This window comes from Cololabis saira, chromosome 22 (genome assembly GCF_033807715.1).
Source record: "Cololabis saira isolate AMF1-May2022 chromosome 22, fColSai1.1, whole genome shotgun sequence".
In the NCBI taxonomy this organism is placed as follows: domain Eukaryota; kingdom Metazoa; phylum Chordata; class Actinopteri; order Beloniformes; family Belonidae; genus Cololabis; species Cololabis saira.
In genome coordinates, this window is record NC_084608.1 from 18,775,471 (window position 1) to 18,799,566 (window position 24,096).

At 39.0% G+C, this 24,096-nt stretch overlaps 1 protein-coding gene across 3 annotated transcripts in view; it reads left to right on the forward strand.

The window, feature by feature from the left end:
- Window positions 1-19,153, forward strand: part of oxsr1b (oxidative stress responsive kinase 1b) — a 52,647-nt gene extending 33,494 nt beyond the window's left edge. For 2 of the 3 annotated variants that reach the window (XM_061713216.1, XM_061713218.1), the window contains exons 5-19: window positions 5,691-5,746; window positions 6,596-6,705; window positions 7,494-7,595; window positions 7,715-7,848; window positions 8,193-8,241; window positions 9,312-9,377; window positions 9,466-9,588; window positions 9,777-9,854; window positions 13,703-13,738; window positions 14,068-14,238; window positions 14,392-14,447; window positions 14,552-14,604; window positions 15,556-15,624; window positions 16,490-16,554; window positions 16,839-19,153. In XM_061713216.1, coding sequence (XP_061569200.1) covers window positions 5,691-5,746; window positions 6,596-6,705; window positions 7,494-7,595; window positions 7,715-7,848; window positions 8,193-8,241; window positions 9,312-9,377; window positions 9,466-9,588; window positions 9,777-9,854; window positions 13,703-13,738; window positions 14,068-14,238; window positions 14,392-14,447; window positions 14,552-14,604; window positions 15,556-15,624; window positions 16,490-16,554; window positions 16,839-16,913 — 1,243 coding nt within the window. In that variant the 3' untranslated portion in view covers window positions 16,914-19,153. The remainder of the gene's footprint in view (window positions 1-5,690; window positions 5,747-6,595; window positions 6,706-7,493; window positions 7,596-7,714; window positions 7,849-8,192; window positions 8,242-9,311; window positions 9,378-9,465; window positions 9,589-9,776; window positions 9,855-13,702; window positions 13,739-14,067; window positions 14,239-14,391; window positions 14,448-14,551; window positions 14,605-15,555; window positions 15,625-16,489; window positions 16,555-16,838) is intronic. The other variant, XM_061713217.1, reaches the window with a different exon arrangement.
- The last annotated feature ends 4,943 nt before the right edge of the window (window positions 19,154-24,096 follow it).

Here is a 24,096-nt window from a genome sequence, read left to right on the forward strand (position 1 = left end):
TCAGTTTGTGGAAAATGGTTGGCCTGGCGTTCTCTTTAAAACTTAAACAGTTATAAAGCATTACAAACTGTAACAATAGGGCAAATGCACAGCATTGTTTTGTATTTTGTGTCTTTCAAATAAAAGACAATTTTTTCCAGTCATATGTTCTTCATTCAAGGTTGTTAAAAAAATACTGCTATAATATCGTATCGTATCGTTATCTTGACCTCAGTATCGTGTACCGTATCGTGAGATTAGTGTATCGTTACACCCCTAATATGTATTAAGTTAAATGTGTCGCTGGCAGATTTACGTCATAAGAAATCAAAGCAGAACGCTCTCTATAAAGGATGTTGTACATGACTGAACAACTATAACTATATCCTGGCTGTTGACGTAAAGTCAAACCCTTCACTGAACCTTTCATGTAGTTGAGGTTCAAGACTGTTTTTCTTTTTTTTTTCTGATGCTTCTCCGTTTCCACTCAGGGCTTCTCATAGCCAGGGACAGAATAAATGTGTGAATAATGCATACCGTGGTGGTTTGGCTAAGTGCTCAGCAGCTCTTGGAGTACCCCAGCATTGAGAAAGGTAAAAAAAAAAAAAGAAAGAAAATACTTGACCAGGCTTGCTTGATGAATGTGTTACAACCAGCTGTGTAGTTTAAAGTAGTTGATATCATGTCATCTCTACTGTTAAAGAAATGGATGTGCCGTGTAAGTGGAGGTCGACTTCTAAGGACTTGGCGTGAGCGCTGTTTACATTACTGAGATAATTGAAAGGAAAATTCTCAGCAGGATATTTCTGCTGCAGGATGCAAGTGTCCACTCACTGTAATGTGACAGGATTATCGATCGCAGCCAGAGAGGGTTTTTTTTTTTTTCCTTCCTCAGAGTAAAAGCAGCCTTTAACATCGCACCCAGTTAAGGAATCATTAGTGAAATATCAATATATCATTACTCCACAATATCACTCCATCCCCAGGCTCTGAGTTGGGATTAGTAAGAGAGAGGAAAGTAGAGGTAATCCGTCAAGTGTTTAAAAATCACTGCTGACCGGAGAGGCCCCACTCTTAAGCTGATTGTTGTCCGCTGATGTAAATATCTGCATATGGCCGCTGTAAGCTGGATCATATGAGACGGAGCCTCAGGCTGGGGTGAGGACAGAGGGCCAAAGGCTGAGGCTCCAGGAGGAGCAAGAAAGAGAGAAAATGTCACATGACATGTTCCATCCAGTGCAAGACGGCAGAAAAGCAATTAGAGTTTTATGACCTGAGCTGTAGGCTCGACTGGAGACATTTACCACAAGACGGCGAACTGTTCCACCTCCTCATTCGCAGCAACTCAGAAAGTAATGACTCAAAAGTGACACTTGTCCTCTAATTTTACCAGCAGGTAGACTCCACACATGAGACACGATACGTGGGGGGGGTTCTGGGTTCTGCCAGCTCAGTTCAAGACAATCCATCTTCGGGTTAACCAGGTCCTTTGACTTATGAGGTTGGAGGTAGGCGGCGTTTGACCAGCACATTAATGATCAAGCAGAGATGTTTTCAATGTGCAACCTGATATGGAAAACATATGTGAATTTAATTCACCTGTACGGAAAAAGCTATCAAAAACGTAGTAACAAGGGGAAGATAATTTTATGGTCAGAGGGATATTCTCAAAGATGCACAGATGGAAAAAGGAGTTCATCCCCACAGGAGGCCCAAGGGCCATCTAATAAAGCTGCTTTTACAGCCCTGTAAGGGACACTGAGCCTGGCACGGGGATGTAATGTCTTAGGGAGTGACCCAGCGGAGCTGCGGAGTGCGTGACTGCCAGATGAGAGTGACAAATCTCCTCGACAATTTCATACCATGGCTGTTCCCACCTGGCCACTAGCTGGCTATTATTTCATTACGTAGTAAATATAGAAGGACCACACGCCTCTCGCTCAGCTTTCAGCACATTTTCATTGCATAATCTTTTATGTTTACTTGCAACACCTCTACATTTGGATTTAAAACGTTGAAATACCGTAAATGAACATAAAAAAAACTCCAAGTGCTGCTAGAATGCATGTCGATATGACAAAGCGTTGGAAAGGTGAGGTGCAATTTTTTTTTTCCTTAACTTACATGGTGCATTGTGTCACCACCTCCTCCTCCTCTTCCTCTTCTTCCTCTCCTGTGAATGTTAATGACTGTCTGCACTCTGCAGCCTTTCTCTCGGAGCATTACAGTCTGCTGCAGTGAACCAGTCTCACAAGTGTTGAGAGAGAGCAAGGGTGTAGTCAGAGTCGATTGATTACTCCTAGTGAATGATGTACCTCGATGCGCTGGCTTTCATCACAGTAGATCTTATTAAAAACGTAAGTCTGCATTAAAAGGGTGCTTTATCTGCGTGGTTTCTACAATGGTGTAAGATCATGACATCTCTCATCGTTAGACGTGCATCTGCACAACCTTCCTGATTCATAGGCTGGGATGGATGTGGAATGATGTCATCTGCACGCTGATGGTAAACAATCAATAATAAGCAAAGCCAAAAAAAGAACTGCATTCCTGTAGTAGTTCTTATGTGTGCTCATCTTGAAGAAAAGAAATATCTCAGGCATTTTGTGGTTGAAAGAGCTTTAGAGACGGCCGACGCTAAACCCCTCGCTATATAGTCAACCATCTGGAATGTCTCTTTAGTGGTGTCTTAAACCCTCTCCTTCCTCCTGGATTACTGTAATAAGATGACACATCAGCACAGCTTGCTTTGGTCCATACTTTGCTTACAATAATCATGCTGAATCAAGATATAAGAGGGTAAAATATCCCCCCAAACTCTAATTTATGTTCACTCGCTACCTGCCCTTTAATCCTTAGACAGCAGCATCTTCAATGATCGGATGAAAACCATCCCTGTTTTATGTGTTTTCACTGAAGGTAATCATGTTTCTGAAGTGGAAGCTGAGATTAGAACCAGCCGGAAGATGCAGCGATGCAGATATCAAATCGCTGTTGCACAGTTCTGCGGTTTTCCAAAGTGCTCATCCCGTCTTCATTCCTAGTGACACTTGAGTAACTGGACATAAATGCACATCAAAGTTTTACCACATGCAGCACACCAACAGCTGTTTCTGAAATCACGCTATTTAGAAAAAGGTACTGACACGGTCAGCTTATGGCATGTGTGTTATAGTATCCCAGCTTGGCTTTTCATATCTGTGTAATCCGTGCGGTGGGAATTCCCATTGTTTCCCCTCAGCCCTCGGTCCTAATATGTCACATATGCTCCCCTCATCCATCTGGGACTGGCTGTTTGCCTCTCAATGGCCCCGTTGCTATGAGATCTGTTGGCTGTGGACAGTTTAGTGGAGCACTTCTTAGCAAGAGTGGCCTCTTCACTCAAGTATGCATCAACAGTTAAACAAGGATCTAAACTGTTGTCTGCAAACACTCCCTTCATGTCTCTTCAGCTTGTTGCGTGCATGGAGTAGATCAGGAAAACTTTTAGAGTGTGTTTGAGGATGTTGTCGTATCTGGTATTAGGCATGTGTTTAGACTAATATAGATCGAATTACATGCTTGATAAAGTATTAACCTCAGTTGTACTGTGGTTTGAAATGAGGACATGCTCTTGGTCAATTTTAAAGTGTAAAGGAGGATTAGAGAATAAAACTCATCTGGTCCTTACAGGTCTCAAAACTAAGTAAATACAACAACAACATGACATATTACACTCTTTTGTTGTTATTAACAGACTAAGCCAAGATGCGGAAGCATTTACAACATTCACTATTTAAAAACAAAAATCACCTTTATCAATCAATCAATCACATTTTATTTATATAGCACCTTTCCTCCAGGTACATGAAATACAAGGTGCTTTGACATTTTGATTGAAAAATAAGCATAGTAAACAAATAAAAACTGGGAGACCAATGCACCCTGACATACAATATAAAATATATAAAATTTATAAAAAGATAAAGGTTCAAGGATTAAGGCTAAAAAAAAAAAAATCAGTCCACAACAATAAAAATAATAAAAACATTATAAGAGATAGATAAATAAATAAAACAGATACCTTTAAACATTTTTAAACGGAATAAAACTAAAACTATAAAATGTGATGCTACATAAAAGCCAGACCAAAGAGATGAGTTTTTAGTCTACGTTTAAAAATGTCCACATTTCCAGCTCCTCTCAGATCCTCCGGCAGGCTGTTCCACAGTTTTGGAGCATAGTGGCTAAAAGCAGCATCACCAAATCTTTTAGTTCTACTCTGTGGAACTAGTGTTTGTTACACCGCCTTCCAATGGTCTGAAGCGACTGTTTTGTGTTTTGACATGTGACATGTTCTTTAAAATTTTATATACGCATGTTGCATGACCCAGTTTTGGTTGAGCTTTGTCTGTCAAACTGATGTCCTCGAATTTGCCCCAAAAGTGTCTTGGCAGACAGAGCAAGTTCTTGCTTGGCTCAGTGACGGCGAGGTCCTCAGGTCACGTAGCTGCAAAACAGATTTTATGCTCACGTCTTCCAAAGGGCTGCACTTGCTCAGTCTCTCTCTAATTGTATCGTCATGAACTCAAACATGATACCCGAGGCGAATAGAGCCTTGCTAATAGCTCTTTATTTATGAGTTTCTTTGGGGTGAACTGTCTCAGATACACTCCCCTGAGAAGATTGGAAGACTCCAACTCTCTTTAGCACTCCCCAGATTGATGGGAACCAACTATTGTTCTAAGATTTATACTGATGTCTTCCCTCCATGGCTTTGTGTTAAACACCTCACATTCGTAATGATCTGTTCATCAAGAACATTTGATCAGCAGCACCTGATGCTACTGACACTCTTAATTTCTTTGGAAGGAATAAATGTTGTATTCTGTTTTTCTCACTGCTTCTGTATTTTGACATAGATTTTGGTGAATGACTCAGTTTTATTCCATGTGTTGATGCATTCATTTATGCAGCTATGTTAGAATTATCCCTAGGCTGAAGCTTCAAGCTTTTTATTCCGCTGCCCCCATCTGGTAGCAAGATGAATTGCTCTGTGGTCTAGTCATCTTTTGCATCTCCTTGCGTGTCGGTTCAGTTTAAAGAGCTTTTACGCGTTCATTTGTGGAAATCAAATCTACCGGTTGCTTCTCGTGGTAGTTTCATGGCTGACAGCGTTCTGGGGTTTGTGCTCTGGACTCCCATGGGGTCTTTATTCCTTTGCTCTTTTATTTAAAAGAAAATAAATGAATAAATAAATCTGTGTTTGTTTCCCGAAAGGCTGGACAAAGTGAGAAGCGTCTTCTGTGACTCTGCTTCTGCCCTTGCTTTCATGTCCTTGCCTCTTGCATGACCCTTCATCTCTATCTCTGAGTCTGTTGCCATGACAACGCTGTCTGGCTGGCGGGATGGCAGTATTCGCTCTGTGTGGCAGACAGGCACTCAGACAACTGTCCCCGCTGAATCCTCTTATCACCACCACGGGAGGCTGGGAAACGAGGAACAAATTAACCACAGACTCTTTCCAAGACGAAACCAGCAACTAGTTTATTTACACCAAGTACAGTTTCAAAAACTGCAAACATCTATTAGTTATGTTAATTTCATTTCATTCAATTATGATTAAACATTGTTCTCGTTACTATTTCTTGTTTGAGTTGCCTCATCCACAGTCATTTTTAAACAAATTTGTTACAACTACTTGTTTAATTTGCACATTTTTGTCATTGCAGAGATCTCAAGGCTGGAAACATTCTCCTTGGAGACGATGGTTCAGTGCAAATTGCAGGTATTAATCTAAAAGACAACACTGATGCTGTGCTTTACTGCATTTCATCACGCATTTAATGGCGCTAAATGCTTATTTGCAGCGGCTGAAACCGACGTTGCCTTCTGCACATCCTCCAGCACACACAGCTCCACACTGCTGCACGCTGGCAAACACAGTCCCTCACCTCACTTAACAGCTGTACGCAGAAAACATTTCCAGCACTTAACCGTCAGCTCACCCCACCATCAAACTAAATTATTGTTGTATTGTATTATTGTATTTATCAGGGCTCAAGACCCTTATCATTTAGTTTTTTTTGGAGGAAGTGCCACAAAATGAGTTGCAGCAATGCAGCTTTGAGATATGTGTAATCTGCTGGTGATCTCAGGTTTAAGAGGCAAGAATCCCTCCAACTTGAGATGGTCACACAGTTTATATCATAAAGATATTGAAAAGAAAAGAGAAATAAAAGGAACTGTGTCCATCTGTTGCTCTCTGGTGGTTGAACATTTGTGGGAAAACTAGTTTTCTGACTTCACTGCACGGGAACAGATACTCAGAACTGCAGCATTAAGAAACAGCTGCCATCCACTGAACTCAATAGTCACATTTAGTTGTTTAGAAAAGCAAGTTTAGTATCTCACACTACGAAAATCTTCTGTGCCCAGGCCATAGTAAGTGGCACTGATTCACAGATATAACCAACATGCACCTCCGCTCATTAGTATTTCTTCCACCTTCACTCCATTACTGATAAATGCTGTGATGATAACTGGACAGCGTAGCTTCCACCGATACAAGAGACTAAACCTCTCTGTAGGAAAGTTGGCTGTCCTAACAAACTCGTCTACTTTTTCTTTCCCACAGACTTTGGCGTCAGTGCCTTTTTAGCCACAGGTGGTGACATCACCCGAAACAAAGTGCGCAAAACATTTGTTGGAACGCCGTGCTGGATGGCTCCAGAGGTCATGGAGCAGGTTGGTGCTCTCTGGCATGAAAACACTCCGTAACCAGGAGACTTTTTGTTAACAAGCACAAATAGACCACCACAAAGAACCCATGTAGTAAACACTCCACCTTCTGCATGCAAAGTCAGTGATCTACTTAAGACGTCTGTGGCGTACAGTTATTGTTTATTATTATGGATAAAATCTATCACAACACAAATTAAGGCCATTTGAACAGCTCAAGTGGTTTAAATTGATTAGATAACCCTTGTATAAGAAGTCAAAGAGTAGGATGATATGGAAGCATATGAGGGACTATATTCAAATTAAAATGCATTTGCGGAAATGCTTTTTCATTTTAAGAATGTGCCCGCATTATTTTAGTCAAAAATAAAATTGATAATATATAATCCAAATTGCATTTTAATTTGATTCTTTACGCTTCACATTTTATGTCATAATCAAAAAGAAAACAAAGAAGACATTGCTTTTTCTTTTTCATGCTCTGCCCGCAAAAAAGTGGACTTAGATTTAAAATTGAATATTGGGAACTATTTGCTGGGGCATGATTTGAAAATTAAATCTCAAACGTCTTTTTCTTTTTAATTTGAATTAAGTACAAGAATAAGCAGTGTTGAATACGAAAATTAAAATGCAAATCGGATTATATATTATCAATTTCATTTTTGACTCAAATAATGCGGGCACATTCTTAAAATGAAAAAGCATTTCCGCAAATGCATTTTAATTTGAATATAGTCCCTCATATGCTTCCATAAGATGAAGCCAAACTTGATTGATATTTTTTCTTCCAACAGGTGAGGGGTTATGATTTCAAAGCGGATATTTGGAGTTTTGGGATCACGGCGATAGAGCTCGCCACAGGAGCGGCACCTTATCACAAATACCCACCGATGAAGGTAAGAACGCTGTTGGACCGTCCAACCACAACCTAAAAAAAGGTCAAATAGCTATTATTCATCACTGCTGCTGAATGAAACTAGTTGTGGTTATCGGGTTAAATTGTTTGTGTTTTCAGGTCTTGATGCTGACGCTGCAGAACGACCCGCCCGCTCTGGAGACGGGCATCACAGACAAGGAGGTGGTAAAGAAATACGGCAAGTCCTTCAGGAAGATGCTTTCCCTGTGTCTACAGAAGGATCCAGAGAAAAGGTGCGGATCATGTTGCCTTCACATTAAGTCGAGACGGATATAAAGTCCAGATATTTCATTAAAGCCATTTTCTTTTTCACCTCGCCTCGTATGTCTTAATTCATCCTTTATTACAAATAAGCATGTTGAATTCAGTTTAACTACATACAAATGTGAAAAAGCACTATATAACTGCTTTGTTTGTTCTGGACACAGTCACGTTGTTTAAAAAATCTGTACAACGTGCACGAATCCTGCACAGAACTGCCAAAGTCCTCCGAGGCTGGAAGCAAGAGCCCTGACGGTGATGATTAAAATAACTGATTCAGTGTCATTGTGGTGTTTTTTTTTTCTTCTTTCTTTAGGCCAACATCCTCAGAGTTGTTGAAGCATAAATTCTTTCAGAAGGCAAAGGTAGGCACTTGATCTTCAGACGGACTTTACTCTGAAAGGGCAGCACAGTGAGTCAGCATCATCACTGGCTCGCGCTGCAGTCGGAGAGCGAGGAGCTCATCAAATGCAGCCTAGAACAGGGATTTTTATCCTCTAATGAGAATTAATTTCGTCTTAAATAGTTCAATTGGATTGTTTTACCTTCTTAATTAACTGAAGATGGATTTACTGATTAAAAAAAACACAAAAAAAGAACAAATATATATATTTTAAAGTGTGTTCCTTTGAAGTTTGTGTGATTCATCAGCTTGTCAGTGTGTTTGACCTGAGCTGGGGTCGCTGCAGTTTCCCCTCTCGATACTCGACACGCAGAGCTGTTCCTAACAAAGGCAGGGATAAGCAGTCTAACACCAGCGTCTGGCTGCCCGCTGCCATGGCAACGGGAACAAAAAGAGTGTTGACTCAGCAGTCAGACAGCCAAAATACAACCTGGTTTGTTGCTGGAAAATGATCTTAAATAATTGCAACAACACATATGACCATCAGATGGCAGGATTTTTCATTATTTAAAACAAAGAAAGCATTAAACTTGAGGCTCATGAAAACCAGCATGATAGAATACAAATGTATGTCAAACCAACAAAACACAATTTGATTATTTTGTTGAAATTTGCTTACTTTTTGCTAGTGTGTTTGGTGCATAGATACAAATAAAGACGAATGAAACCAAAGAAGAAAAAAAAAATAAAACTGAAACATTTACTGACCGGAGGGAGACTGTGTGACGAAATGCTAACTCTTTAGCACCACCGGTATTGCAATTGGAGCTGCAAATAAGCACAAGCCCTTGTTTTGATGACCTGAAAGGCCTCACGGACTTTCATGAGATCAACAACGCAGATATATGAGTGGTGGAACTAAGTCGCGTTACACTTTAGGGACCTTGAATTCAATCCTAAAAGTCACAGGAAACCAGAGCAGTCTCAGTAAAGTTCATTAGGGGTTAAACCTTTCAATAATGATGTGAGACTTTTTTGGAAACACAATAAGCAGAGTGTAGAGTGAGGTCCATGTTTTTCCTCTCACGACAGACCCACGAGTATTTACACGAGAGGCTGCTTCAGAGGGCGCCCACAATAACGGAGAGATCGAAAAAGGTAACGTGTCAACGGTTTAAACCAACTGCTTTGATTGTACTGCTCCCCTAAGAGAATCAGCTCAGCCGTGTGCACGTACACTTGTCAGGTACGTCGAGTGCCGGGTTCCAGCGGACGGCTGCATAAAACGGAGGATGGCGAATGGGAATGGAGTGACGACGAGCTCGATGAGGAAAGCGAGGAAGGCAAAGCAGCTATTTTAGCTTTAAGAGTGAGCTAAACCCACTTGTTCCTCCCTCACATGCACATGTTTATACGTTTTATATCACTCCACATGTCGCATCTTTTAGTCACTGTTCTCTGTTTAAATTGTCATTGTCATGTCTGTGCTGCTAGCTGGTCTGTTGATTGTCTCTCCACTGAGTCTCCTGTGTGTGTATGTTCTGTCTGACGGCCAAGGAGCAGCAGGTGAAGCCTGTTAGTGCCACCAGGCGACAAGTGCGCTTCTCGTACCCGCTCGAGCTGCCTGCATCCAGGGTTGTTCACTTGCCACCATAATACAGATGGCGTTCCCTTAACAAGGAAGGACTCCTTGCTCCTTGGAGGACATATGGCAGCTGAGAAGGGAAGGGCAGGGCAGGACAGGCAGTTGACCTCTGTTAGTGACACAAATGCATTAGAAATAGCTGCAGAAACAGGGAAACAGTACAGATGTTTACATTTCTCCTTCCACACAACTAGGTTTCATTTGAAAGAATTTGTAGTACATAAAAATGACATTTTTGTGAGATTAACTCTACACATAGCAAAGCTTTTATCCTTCATATAGCATAAAATGGTTAGTTAATATTGTAGGTTTCTGTCTAAAGAAACAGGGTTTAAAGCTCCACACCAAAGGGACATTTAGACCTAATTAATATTCTAAATAATTTCACGGCCTGAAAAAGCCTGACTTTGCTATTCATCTAATAGCTTAAATATCATAAATACTTTCCTTTGAAGGAACGTTATTCATTTCAGTTCATTAGCATTTATTCAAATGAGTGAGAGTTACCTTTCCTGGAAGCCATCTGTATTACCGATTCTGTTTTTTGAATAATCTTTATTTATACTGACAAAATCACAATTAACGAACATAAGGCAAAATGCTTATCAGCTTTATCTTCGGAGATTAATGATGATCAAAGACTCAAATTTTGACTGGATCTCATCTTCTTTTACACTGCTTTGTAACTGGCTACATGTTGGCAAACTGGATTTCAAATGAATTCTACTTGTAATGTGGATGTGACATTTACAACCTTGCTTTATATTTCTGGTTTATTTCATAAACCAGAACAAAAATCTTTAAATGAACGGTGTAGCCTGTCCGAGCATCTACAGTCTACAATGGTGTCTGTTGATAAAGATATAAAAATGACATTTCTATGAATGAGACGGCAGATTCCTGCGCTGCTGTGATTCGTGGCAGCAGCCCAGATGGCACATTGTCAGTTTGTCTTCATCTAGCCTGCTTCGCTTCTGGTCTTCTTGTCTCCGAGGTCTTTGGTGTTTGTTTTCTTCTCCAGATTACCAGTTTGATTATATATTGGTGTGACTTCAGCTTAATTTTCAGTTAATTTAAAACTGATTCTGTTTTTCTAACTAAAAACTTAATTGCAGAATGTTTGCCATCACTCGTTTACGACTCCATCGTACTTAGACATATTTTTTTTCTTTTTCTTTTCTTTTATTCTCGGTATGCTGTGTATACCGGTGCGTTAAAAATAAAAGGGCTTCCTCTTTCAGCTTTAGTTAAGAATTACAACACATGACAAGTCACACAGTGGCGTTATTTATTACAACAATAACTAAGCTACGGTTTAATTTAATTGCACCTTCAATAACTAGGAATTACGCAAGATGCTTCCAATCAAATGTTTTTGATTAATCTGTCACCAATAATTGATCTCCTCTGTAAAACCTGAAATGTTTTCAATATGCTGATCTGGAGGATTCAGGTGTGTTAACACAAAGCCAAAGAGGAAAGAAATCATGAACAATCTTAAAGAAGCGATTGTCTGTTCCCACTCGTCTTGTTATGCCTATGAGTCTTATCTTTCTAAATTAAGAACGATTATTCACATATGACAAAAATACTCGTTACACATGCTAATCTTCCCATGAGAGGACATCGCAACAAGTTCATCGCAAAGTCACAATATATGGATCTCAATTGACATGTTAATATCACATTTCATGGCTGTGCACATAGAACAGTTGGTGGACTTGTTGAGGGCTTGTATCTTAGGGTTACAAGGTTACATTTAAACACACCACAAGACTTCTGCAGCAATTTTCCAGTTGTTCTCTTTTCAAACAAGTATGACTTGTTTGAAATGGCTACCAGTCTTAGACCAGACAACTTTGCTAAACATTTTAGAAATATTTTTAAAATACTACAACGTTTGACATGCTCACAACTAAATACTAAAATCATAGACTAAAGATCTTGCAAAGATCACAAGGGTCTTGCAGTGTAAGTATTTACACGAGTAGGACCAGATTCCTTGTAAATTGGGGGACAGCAATTCTCCTAAGTGTCGTAACATCAAGATGCAGGAGTGGCTGCGTCTGATTAGCCATGCAAGCCTAAAGACATCGTGTCAACTGTCAGGCTTGGGTGGAGGGCTAATGATTTTGGCTTTTGGGGTTTTTTTCTTTTCTTTTCCTTGCATACAAAGGATTTGGTCAGCTTGTACTCAGTAAATCCACCATACACTCCCCTGTATACCGCAGTGGTCTAGAGTTAAATGTGAGGTTATCGGTTCAACAGCTTGAGCTTAGTTGAAATTCCCTAATGAGCAGATTGGCAAATTTACAACTGAATGAATAAAAGAGGAAAAATAAGCAAGGTACTGCAGTGGCCCTTAATGGCCCAAAGTCATTACCTCAACCCAGATGAAATACTGTGGTAGCACGTTAATAGAGCTGTGTAATCGTCTATGAACTGGGCAAATTTTCTCCACAAATTATGAGGGCCTTTGACTTTTTTATAAACAAAACAGTTATTTTATTTTAAATTATTTTGGCTTATAAATAATGTTTATGTTTTCTGTTCAATCATGAGCTGTAATCAACTTTTTTCCTTCCAGTACCCCTAAAAACAGAGAGTTCAGGTCTAAAAATATTCCCTCCAGAAATAGAGCGCTACAACTTTTTTGCACGTTACATTTTTGTATTTTTTCGGATGTGATGTTGTCCTGGACCCTGTATTTTCAGCGTATCCCTCCTTTTGAAGTGAAATTCTGTAAAACTCCCTCGATTTAGCCCTGCTGCCCCGTTATCCAAAACAGAACATGGACACCGCCGCCGCTCACGTGAACCATAGACAGTAAAAAGTGATTGACGAAGCATCAAGTCCTGTGACTAATTGCTTTCCAAAGAGCCGTTTCGAAGCCTCTTTTACCTCGTACAGTGCACAGCCATGTTTCTCAGACAGGAACACGCCTCCCGTATTTCAAATGTATGTCAAATGTATGTCGAATAGAAATAAATGTATTCCTTAAATTCCTAAATGTATTCCTTATATAAACTCCCTGTATAGAAAAATTCACCTCTGTCTGGGTTGTCATGGATGTGAAATCAAGCTATTGAGACCAAAACAGTATTTTTTAACAAAGCTGACTTTAGAGCAGAAATAAACATATTTACAGATACTTTAACATGGGAGTCGATGGAGATTGACTCGCTTTTGCAGCCAGCCCCTAGCGGTCAATCAAGGAACTGCAACAAATCTTAGATTGCATTAGACTCGACCCGGAGGTTAGTTGGTGTGAATGTACTAAATGTAGGAGTAAGATCAACGCTTTAGTTGCCTCTGCAATTTGGTTTGGTTACTGTTAAATATTGTAATATGTCATGTGATGTTGTACTTATAATTTTAAGACCTGTGTGTTAAAGACCTAATTTATTTATTACTCTATTATTTTAATTAATAGAATTACTAAAGCTGAAAGAGGATGAAGATAAGGATATAAGAGAAGATAAAGATGAAGTTTCGTGCATAGAAGAAGCTGTTTTCCTGTTAATCCAGTAAATTAAATCCCTGACAAATTCAGGATCTTTGATACCTCAGTGCAAAACCAAAGAAACAAAACAAAACCTCTAAAGTCAATATTCTCTTAAATAAGGATGGATAAATAGTGATACGACCAGAGATGGGAAGGAAGCGAGATAAACGTAATTAGCTTTTTCAGGGAGGAAAGTAAACGAGTGAGCTCTTTTAATCTATTTTCTTCCTTTGCCTTTTGTGTGTTCTTCGCCTCCACGCGTGCTGTTTTTGCTTTGCTAACGTCGTCACAGTGAAGTCCCTCTCTCATGTTGTCTTCTGTCTGTACCAACAGTCTCCGAGGGTGAAGGAGGGATCTCAGAATTCAGAGGTGGGTTCACAGCAGTCCATCACATCAACATCTGTTGTGGAACGTAATGATTGTAAATGGCTGCAGTGCAGCGGATGGACATAGATTTATTACATCGGCATTAATATTCATTATGAGCACAATTGTAGCCTTTTTCGAATAGCAGGAATTGAGTTGAGACGTTGAACTTAAAAATACAAATGATCTCATTGGAATAATCAAATTGAAGTCGGTGGAATTTGTTGTTTGTGAAGAAGGGAGATACTTTCCAAACTGAAATCTCTCCAGTTGTTATTAAAATATTTGGGTTAGTGTCAAAAGCTGAACTAAACGGTGCCCTTTTCTTTCAGATTTTCCAGACTCCTGAGCCTTTTAGTAGTCAACTCCAGCCGGTGGCGGCGGGCCAGGCTGAACTACCTCAGGCTGCAGGCCACGTTCCTCTGCAGCCCACTCCAGTCAACACTCAGCCCACTGCCCAGGCTGCATGTCCCTCATCCAGCACTCCTGCTGCTGCCGCTCAGGCTAGTGGCCCCTGCCCTCCGTCCTGGGCTTTTATTTTTAAGACTTTTATTCTGATTTATTTTTTTACTATTATTTGCTCATAGTTTTGAATGTAAAATATATTTTAAGGCTATAATTTAGGTCGAATGAATTGTTTCAATCTGTTCCCACAGATTCCAGCTGCCTCAGGCGATGTCAAAGCTCCCATTAGTTTGGTATTAAGGTTAAGGTATGTTTTCACATTGGAGTCTGAAAGACTGAAAATCAGGAGGTCTGTTGGTGATATGTGCATTATATCTTATTTGCATTTTTTTCCCCTTTCTTTGTCTTTAGAAATTCAAAGAAAGAGCTAAATGACATCCGTTTTGAGTTTCTGCCAGGTAGAGGTAAGGGACTTGTTCTGTTTGGTTTTTTTTTGTTTAACATTAACTGTTAACCCTTTGTGATGACTTAATCAAACCCAGTTTAATTCAAAAATGGGCAAATGGGCAGCAGTCGTGGGCCCGGCAGTCAGTTCAGCTCAGTCCACCACAAGCCCTTTAAGCTTGGGTCACATAACAAATGATATTAAATTATATTATTCTGACTGAATCTGTCACTTCTGAAATGACATTGAAAACGAGAACTGCCCGAGCCAAATCAGAACTGCCATAACTCCGGCAAGTTCCTCCAGAGCAACTGTGGCCATCCGCCGCTAGCTGAGCCTCGGCCCGGCTGCGTGGTGCCGGCAGAAAAACCAGCAGCAGCAGTTGAACCCTAATCAGTGGGCGAAAGTGGCTTGACAGAACCAGACAGCCGAACCAGTGACCGGCTCGGCCCACGGCTGACTGTCTGACGACAGTCGCCCTCAGCAGAAGGCCGATTCGGCTGCCACGTCGGAGGCCACAGAGCTTGGTGGCTTTCTCCCCCAAAGCCTTCAAGGCCGGGGTGAGGGATTCCATGTAGCTGTCACTCAAAAACCATGCTCCCCATTATGCCTAAATTATGGCTTTATATACTTGTACCTGATGACAAAAAGAAAATTCACCCCTGTATAGTTGTCACAGGTGATATCTAGCCATGGATACCATAAAACGTAAATGTGGACATTTTAACATACAGATCAATATCGATTAACTCACGGTTGGCGCCGACTCCCAGTGGTCATTCCAGGAACTGCATGTCTGTAACCATCTTCGATTAAGAACATATAAGACTGATGCAACATAATTTTGTCTTTTTTAAATGTTTGGAAAACTTTTAAGCATCAGCTGCATGATGTTCAGTTTTAGCTGTTGTAAATATCAACAGTTTTGCTGCATGTTTCATAGTTGTTGTCTCGTGCTTTTGCTCTCCAGACACTGCAGACGGTGTTTCCCAGGAGCTCGTGTCGGCAGGTCTAGTGGACGGGAGGGACTTAGTAATAGGTCAGTTTCCTATGTCCATTAATTCATGTTCCTATTTCAGTGCATTCATCTGAAGGTTAAAAATGATCTTACATCCAGCTTGGAGGGGGTGGGATGCTATTAGATCTGCCCCTTTATGTTATTTTAATCTTGCAAAGCACCTTGTTGGCATCAGTCGGCGAGCTGCATTATACATGACTAAAGTTGGCCTCCGATACAGCCTAAGGGGAAAAAAGCCATTCCAATGCAGCTTAGACGAGGTTCTGTTCAACCTGCAAGACTATAGATATAAGAATAAATTATCTCAGTCCAGGTCCTCAACAACTCCTGCTCTGCATGTTTTTGATGCTTCTCTGCCAAACACACCTAATTGGCCTTGTCCTCAAGGTCACATGAGTCCATGAGTGCACTTATTTAAAACATGCAGGGTACTAGATCCTGAGGACCTGGACTGAAGAACATTGTCTTAGTCAAGATATCATAACACATAGATGCTGATTAGTGAAACATGTTGGTTAAGTGGAAAAAAGGGCAATTTCTAGGCTTTTTTGTAAGTTAAAAGAAATCCCAACACTTAGACCACTCAATCCTGAGGAAGATGATCTCTTATTTAAGGACATGAAAAGAAGTGACACCGTATTGAAGGGCAGTGTTTTTGAATAAAGTTTCTAATGAAACCCCATTTACCTCAGATTAAAAAGAGCAATTCACAACACAATTGTGCATTCAAGGAAGTGTGGGAAATCCAACTGGATGCTGACCACGAGGCAGCCTCAAAAATAAGAAAAGAAAAATGCATGCACTCCAGCATGTCTTATTTTTTCTTCCTCTTTGATCAATAATTGTTTTTTTTTTGTTTGGACTGAAACACAGTTTTTCTTTTCAGTTGCTGCAAATTTGCAGAAAATAGTTGAAGAGCCTCAAGCCAATAAAAACGTCACTTTCAAGCTGGTGAGTCTTTCATTTTTCACTCACACCTTTTTAGATGAAATCAAACTTTATTGATCCCACAGGAGGGAATTCACTATTTAAAGCAGCCAACAAGACAAAATATAAAGTGTCTTTGCAGCTACAGACTGTGCATCATGTCGTCAGCTGCCACTTTTAGTAAAATATAGAACGTGCCTTTTAGGAAGTAGTTCCAGATGTGTTGCATGAGTGTTGATTGGGTTTATATTAAAGTGACATTTTACAAAATACATTGGTTTTAAATTTTACTTTATTTTTCTCCGCAGGCTTCTGGAATCGAGGGATCTGAAATACCAGACGATGTCAAGTTGATGGGCTTTGCTCAGCTCAGCATTAGTTAAACTGTTGTTCTACCTGGGACCGTGACTTGCCTAAAAAATGTGAAAATTAAAAAAAAAAAAAAAAAAAAATAGTTTAATGCATTTTTTTTCTTTCCAAGGCTGTAAAGAAACCACTACTGCCAAAGAAAATGATACCATTTTGCCACCCATAGGATTATACAAATACCACCTCATTGAATCAGGTGGTCAGCTGAAGTATCAGAGCGTACAGTGTGAGAATCACTCAGAAAAAAGTTTACAATGTTTATCCAGAAGGATGAAAGAACCTACGAGAAACTGCTTTCATTTGCCGCTCTGATCCCCCTCGTTCTGTTATTTTCTCTCTAACATGTCATGCATTTGCACAATCTGAACTAAAGCCCTTGAATCCCGATAAGTGTAATAATGCCTTATACTCATCAGAACTACTGAATGCACGTCTTGGGGAAACCCCCTCCCCCTCCCGCTACCATGTGGAGCATTATGTTGTCAGAAATGTACAAACGTCACTTCAGGTGCAGATGCCAAATGTTTTACTTTAGTTTAAAGGAGGTGGGACGCAAACGCGTGCAAACTCCAGCACGTTTTAAACATGTAATCACAGATTTTCTCCTTTTTTTTTTCTTCTTTTGTTCCCAATCATTGGATTGCTCATATACAGTGTGTATATTTTGTGTTGGAAGTAGCCCTCGTGTAACTTGTAGGGTTAGTGTTCATCGAAACCAGTGCCAAATGAAATCAGAAATCTATTAGCTTATGTCTAAATAGTGACCTCCTTCTACGTTTGATTAGTAACTGAAGTAAAAGGTTTTGCAGCAGCTGAAACGACGCATATTTGTCTGTCTGGTATTAGTTTGTCTGTTTGAAATCAGTTTCAGAAACTCTTAGAGAAAAAGACTTAAGTGCATATTTGTTTATGTGGATGAAAATAAGTAGCCTACCTGATTTAACCTCTAGTATGTAAATAATGACATTTTGGCTTTGATTGGTTTTTATACTGTGTTTCACTCTGCCTTTTTTTCCGTCTCATGACAGTGTGGGTTGAAGGAAGACAACGCTGCGTTTTTTTGTTTGGTTTGAATTCCCTATTTTAAAACATTTTGGGAGGAAATACTGTTGCTGACTGTACGTCAAGTATGATGCTCATTCACCATTAATATTCAATACATTTTCAGCTTTTAATGCTTCTGCCTTTGAAAAGTTTGAATATATTTTACTGTGCAACCACAGCTGTGCTGATCTACCGCTTTAGTTTCGCCCAAAATGTCAAGCCGAGTAAAAGTAAAACTGATCCTGAAGTCTCTATTAGAGCCTGTTTACAGTCACTAGACCGTTGAACCAACACTTGAAATCACATGGCTGCTTTTTAAATACCTAAAATGAAGAAAATCTCAGCTCTGACTGAACAGTTTCTATGATCAGCAATTTGCTCTCAGTTTAGATTCAAAAAGGCTGTCAGCACGGATCTTACACATCTTTTCATCCTCCCTCCGGATGAATAATCCACAGCCTGATGATGAATGTGTGTCTTGTTCTGACGGCAATATGAGATCCACCGACGTCTCCTCTAATGTGAAGATCTGAGATTCCAGCGAGGTTTTAATATTTAATTTGGTGATGTGACAGTGTCATAACCCTCCAGATGCCATATTAAATGAAACTGAATGCATTTTTTTTTTTTTTTGCTTGCAGATAAATTGTTAGAGGAAAACTTTGTATTTTGACTATGAAGATGTTAAATTTTATGCAAGCCTTAAATTGAAAATGATTAACTGTATTTTTTTTTCTTTTTCCTTTTTTTCTGACTTAAAAATGTAGCTCTTGTTACACATGAAGATTCTTGAAATAAAGATATCTACAGGTGTGTCTACCCTGTGTTCTCAAAGGGAGGCAAATAAAAAACCAACAACCCATAAATAAAGCAGCACATGTTATTTTGAAAGCTGCAGGACTTGACGCCGTTGTGCTGGTGTAGTTTCCCACTGACCACACACGTTGATGGGATCGATGTATACGAACCCTGACATGAGGTTGAGCCCTGCTTCTGTCAAAGTCCCAAGATCTGATGACTCGTATCTTCTCATCTTCTCGCCCACCTGTCCAGCTTACGTGCCATCTCATGAAACTTGCATGAAAACAGAAGGTCAAGGCTGTTTTACACCCATTTTTCTTTACTCCTTTATTTTATTTTTTAGTGTTTTGAGTTCAAAGCATGTTTCTACTGATCATTTTCAATCAATAAAGAACAACAATAAAGACCATATCAGCCTCTTAGAACTGTCATGATTTTGCTGTTTGTTTCTGTTTATCAGTAGTGAAAGATCTGTTTCCTGGACAGAATTATCAGTATAATATTGTCCAGTTAATTGTGCTTCACAGCTTTTGATTGAATGTGTTCTTTTACAATCAATCCCTTCAGCTTTAATTTTCCTGCTATTTTTAATGACTTGCTTGACCTTTTTTTTAAACCACCTTTTTAGTTGTCCTAATATATGACAGTATTGATTATCTCCTCTTCAACCATTCAGCAGCCTATGAGTAGACTAGCCTGGTCCACAAACCTAATTCAGTTCCTCGATACAAAAAAATTAGTCCGGTTCCCCTGGATACAGTTTTGATCTCCTGCCAGAAAAAAAGACAAACCAAGCATTAGGTCACATGACCCACTGGTTTCTTGGTGTTGAAGCCCATTTTTCCTCGTACAAGCACAGCCATGTTGCCTTGAAAGCCTTAGCTACCATCTTCTTCAGTGGATGTGTTCATAATAATGACAATACTTAAAGTTCCGCTTAAAAATCCAAAAGCCATATAAACATAGATGTTTGGAGATAAAGCAATGCCCACAGCATATAAGAGCATATTAAATTACAAAGTCAGAATAAAGGAACACCTTTAACTAAATACTGTTCTATCTTACTTCATATTGTTTCCCGGTCATTTCGGATCCATGCCATTATTGCACTTAATTGTGGAGCCCAACATTAATTTTTAGGGTTCGGTAGACTCGAGCCTCCCTTGTCCTCAGATAAATGGAGGCATTTCAACCTTATCCATGGTCTCTTCCTTTGTCAGATAAATGTTGAGATTAGTTTGTCTAGCATATCTAAAGTGGAGGCAGATACTCTTACTGGAAGGGACTGAAACAGAAAAAGAAGCTTAGTCATTGGGTTCATTTTTACAGTTTCTACTCTACCAATTAGAGAAAGGGAAAGTACCTCCCAATGTGTCATATCATTTCTTATTTGTCTAATTAATTTGCTGTAATTGGCTTCAAACAATCGCAAATAGAGCGATCTTATGAACTGACCCTCTTTCATCTGATAACCCTTGAATTTGTTCATTTTGGCATATTGCCTCTGCCAGAGGTTCAAAACCTTAGGGCAAATAATAGAACAAATCTACCCATCTCTCCCCTCGCTCAATCTTGAAAGAACTAAAGCAGTGACCATTCACTGAGCTACGCTCTTTGTACAGTAGATTGATCCATGTCACAAATTATTTCCCAAAACCCGTTTCCTTCAGAGTCTGCTTCAGAAATACCCAGCATCTGCTGAGAAGGCATTGATGTTTGTTTGTCTCTTGCTGCTATTCAATCTGGATTAACTCGTTTTTGCCCCTCATTCAACAACAGGCAATACATTGTTGAAATCAATTTAGGTGCATTATACATTTGTTTTTTAACATGATTGTTTGACAGTAACCTCAGTAAAGGGTTACCCGCCATCACTTCCTTATCCGTAATTCTCCTGCTACCTGTACTAACCTGGCTTAGGCTAAACGCTGCAGCAATTTTTGATGTCACCATCGAAGCAACATGTGAAACAGGATATTCTACGTCCAACATCTGCCAGCGGTTTGAAGCTATTTTGGTGGGGATTTTCAGAGGAGACTGGCTTGCCCTGGCAACATAGCTGCACACAATAAGAAGAGGCTTCAAAACAGCTCTTTAAAAGTGTATGGGTCACGCGACTTATGCTTTGTCCATTGTGTTTACGGTCTATGGTTTCATAGGCTAACAATAATTTGTCACTTAGGGTCGTGACAGAAAACAGGAGCTACGGTGACATGAGGGGGGATAAACTTGATACGACTTAGCTCTGCTGGTGGTGACACATGGATCCCATTCATTTTCTATTAAAAGCAGTTAGGCGACTCCCAAGGTATTGCATCCTGATGGAGTGTCAGAAAGTTGAGGTTTTCTCAAGTTAATGGAAACGAAAGCATCAAATGTGAGGGTGTGATTCAATCAAAGTAGACACTAATCTTTGTATCATTGCATTTGATTGGAGAGCTCTTTTTAGATATGTTGCGTTAGTGGTACCATGAGAATGACGTATGCAATCACTTTATTTCACGTTTCAACAATTAGAGAGAAGTTAATAGTGGCCAATGGCCATCATTTGTGCCTTCCCATCAGGATAACGAATGTAGAAATGAGACTTGGAGAAGAACACGAAACAGAGTTGACAGCAAAGGTTCTTTCATTTATAGGGTTATCTTTGTTAACCCTTGTAAATTCCTCTTTCATTTTGTCATATGGGGTCAGAAATTACCTTGCTGGCTTTGATGTAAAACAGAACATAAATTGTCAATAAAATCTGTGATATACCTTTACTGTTACTTCAGTCCAACCTAGTATCCAACCCATTACTAATTAGAATTTAAAATTTCCCTTATCCCTTATACCTTATTTATCCATCTGGGGGATAAATAAAGTTGTTGTTGTTGTATTGTTGTATCTATCAACACGATCTGACACCATGAAAAAATGAACTACAACAAAAACAATCAATTAATATTTCAATGTTCCATAATGTGACATCTACAAAACCAGCGCGACATGCAGACACAATAACATATTGTCTGAGTCTCCTAACTAGATCTCAGGAGCTGCTAAATGTCTTGCTGAACAGTCATCTTCACTCCGCACTGCAGTCCCCTGGAAAGAAGTAAGAACATTCAAAGTTTCTTAACTTACCGGTATATAGTCACGTAATTATACCACTAAGTCACCCGTTCATCCAGTAGGTGTCACTACAGGTCAAACCATTATGTACAAAATCGACTTTAGAAATGCAAATACAGTACAACACTGCATAAGATATCAAAATAGAAAAGTATTAAGTATTCTTTATCTTCCATGTTAAAATGTACAACTTCGCTGCAGAAACATAAGTAACTATTTAAATGAATACATTTGTGTTTAATTGGGAGCAGTAACTTTTGAGTAGCGCCTGATTCAGCCAAAGGGCAGCGCCATTTAACAGTATAAGATGGTTAGAATGAGCACAGAGCAAAATTAGGACACATATCTTTCTGCCCTAATGTGATGGATTTTGTTCATTCCCAGCTTTAGAAATTCATCTCCACTGAGAAGTCAAAGTGAACAATCAAATGGAAGTGCAAATGCAGAAAAAATGTTTAGTTCAGGATTTCTATTATGTGCAAGGAAAGCAGAAAGTGCTAAAAGTTTTTGGTTTGAAAATTATTGAATTATGTTCTGTTGGAACAAGATGAATAATTGCCTGAAATGAATAAACAGCAGAATGTGTTTCCACAGTGGTGGGTCAGCAGGCCTGCTGGACGGCAAGAGCCTGGTAATAAGCTAAAATTGATAACATTGAAACTTTTCTCATAACATATTAACCTGAAGGTAAAAAAAGTCATCATGTTTGGCACTGTAAAAAAAAAACTGTGAAATTTACGGTAAAATACTGGCAGCTGTGGTTGCCAGAATTTCACCGTAAAAAATACGTTAACAATGCATATGACATTACGGTACGCTTTTCAGGCAACCATAAATTTCATAGTTGAGAACTGTTTTATTTACAGTAAATTACTATGAAAAAAAATTATATTGTAAACCTGTTTACAGTTTTTTGCTTTAAAAACAACAGTTATAATGTAAACTTGTTTACAGTTAACCCTTGTGTAATTTAAAGTAAAATACTGGCAGCTGTGGTTGCCAGAATTTCACAGTAAAAAAATATGTTAACAATGTATATGAGATTACGGTACGCTTTTCAGGCAACCATAAATGTCATAGTTGAGAACTGTTGTGTTTACGGTAAATTACTATGAAAAACAGACATATTGTAAACATGTTTATGTAGAAATTACAGTATGTTTTTGCATAATGTTGAACAGTTTTATACTGTAAATTTAAATGTAAACAGCAGCTAAATCTATAATTTAGACAGAATAATACCGTTAATTTTAGGGTAATTACATGCTTGTGATATTACGGTATTTTCAAATTTTTTTACCAAAAAATTATATTTTTACAGTAAAATTGTGTGATTTCTACATATGTTTACAGTAAAAAGTATAGTTATGTACTCTTTCTTGATTTAGGGTAATATAATGTATCTACTACAGTGATATACTATTTTGGATTTTACTGTCTTTTACTGTTGCTATTTTACAGTTTTTAACTGTAATTTTTACGAACATTTCGTAGTTGAGGCTGTTTGATTTTTAAAGCCAACATGCTGCTATAACCAATTCACAAATTAATTTGGATTTACCTCTGATGATTTTATAGCTTTCAAAAGAGACCTTTTTGAAGAAAAAAACAACAACCAACATTTATGTGATATGCTTTGATCAAAAACCACAGATATACAGTTAACTTAAATCTAAATGTAACCTTAAAAAAAAGATTCCACCCCTCGGCTCTACAATTTTTTGAAATTGGTGTTACAGATGAGATTTGCACAACCCTCTTTTGAGGTACAGAGAAGGCAGGATTATCACAAGTTGGGTGGAGTAAACATGAAAAAGTTTCATAATTCCACTGACAGTTGGCTCTTTTGGCCGTATGTCCAAAATTACCCCCCTACCCACTGTTTAGTCCATGGTCACTATGTAGGGACTTGTATAGAGAACTGTGAGTTCATCAACCAAATCATAAAAGATACCAGAACACCATCATATATATTATTAAAAAAGAGCTATTGTAACATTACTCAAATAGAATCAGAAGCCCATTGTCCGTGCTATGATATGTTGGTCTTTTCACTACACAGCTCATACATTTTTCATGTACGACCAGTTGGAAAAAATTAAAAAAGCCATCAAAAACATATTGGATATTATTTACTCTTCGTAGGACAGTCTTTTCCCATTTTTTGAAAATGTTATCCTTTCAATCTGATCTGGTTAAAATGGGAAAGTGTAGAGAAGAGGACGGTTAGTTGAAGGG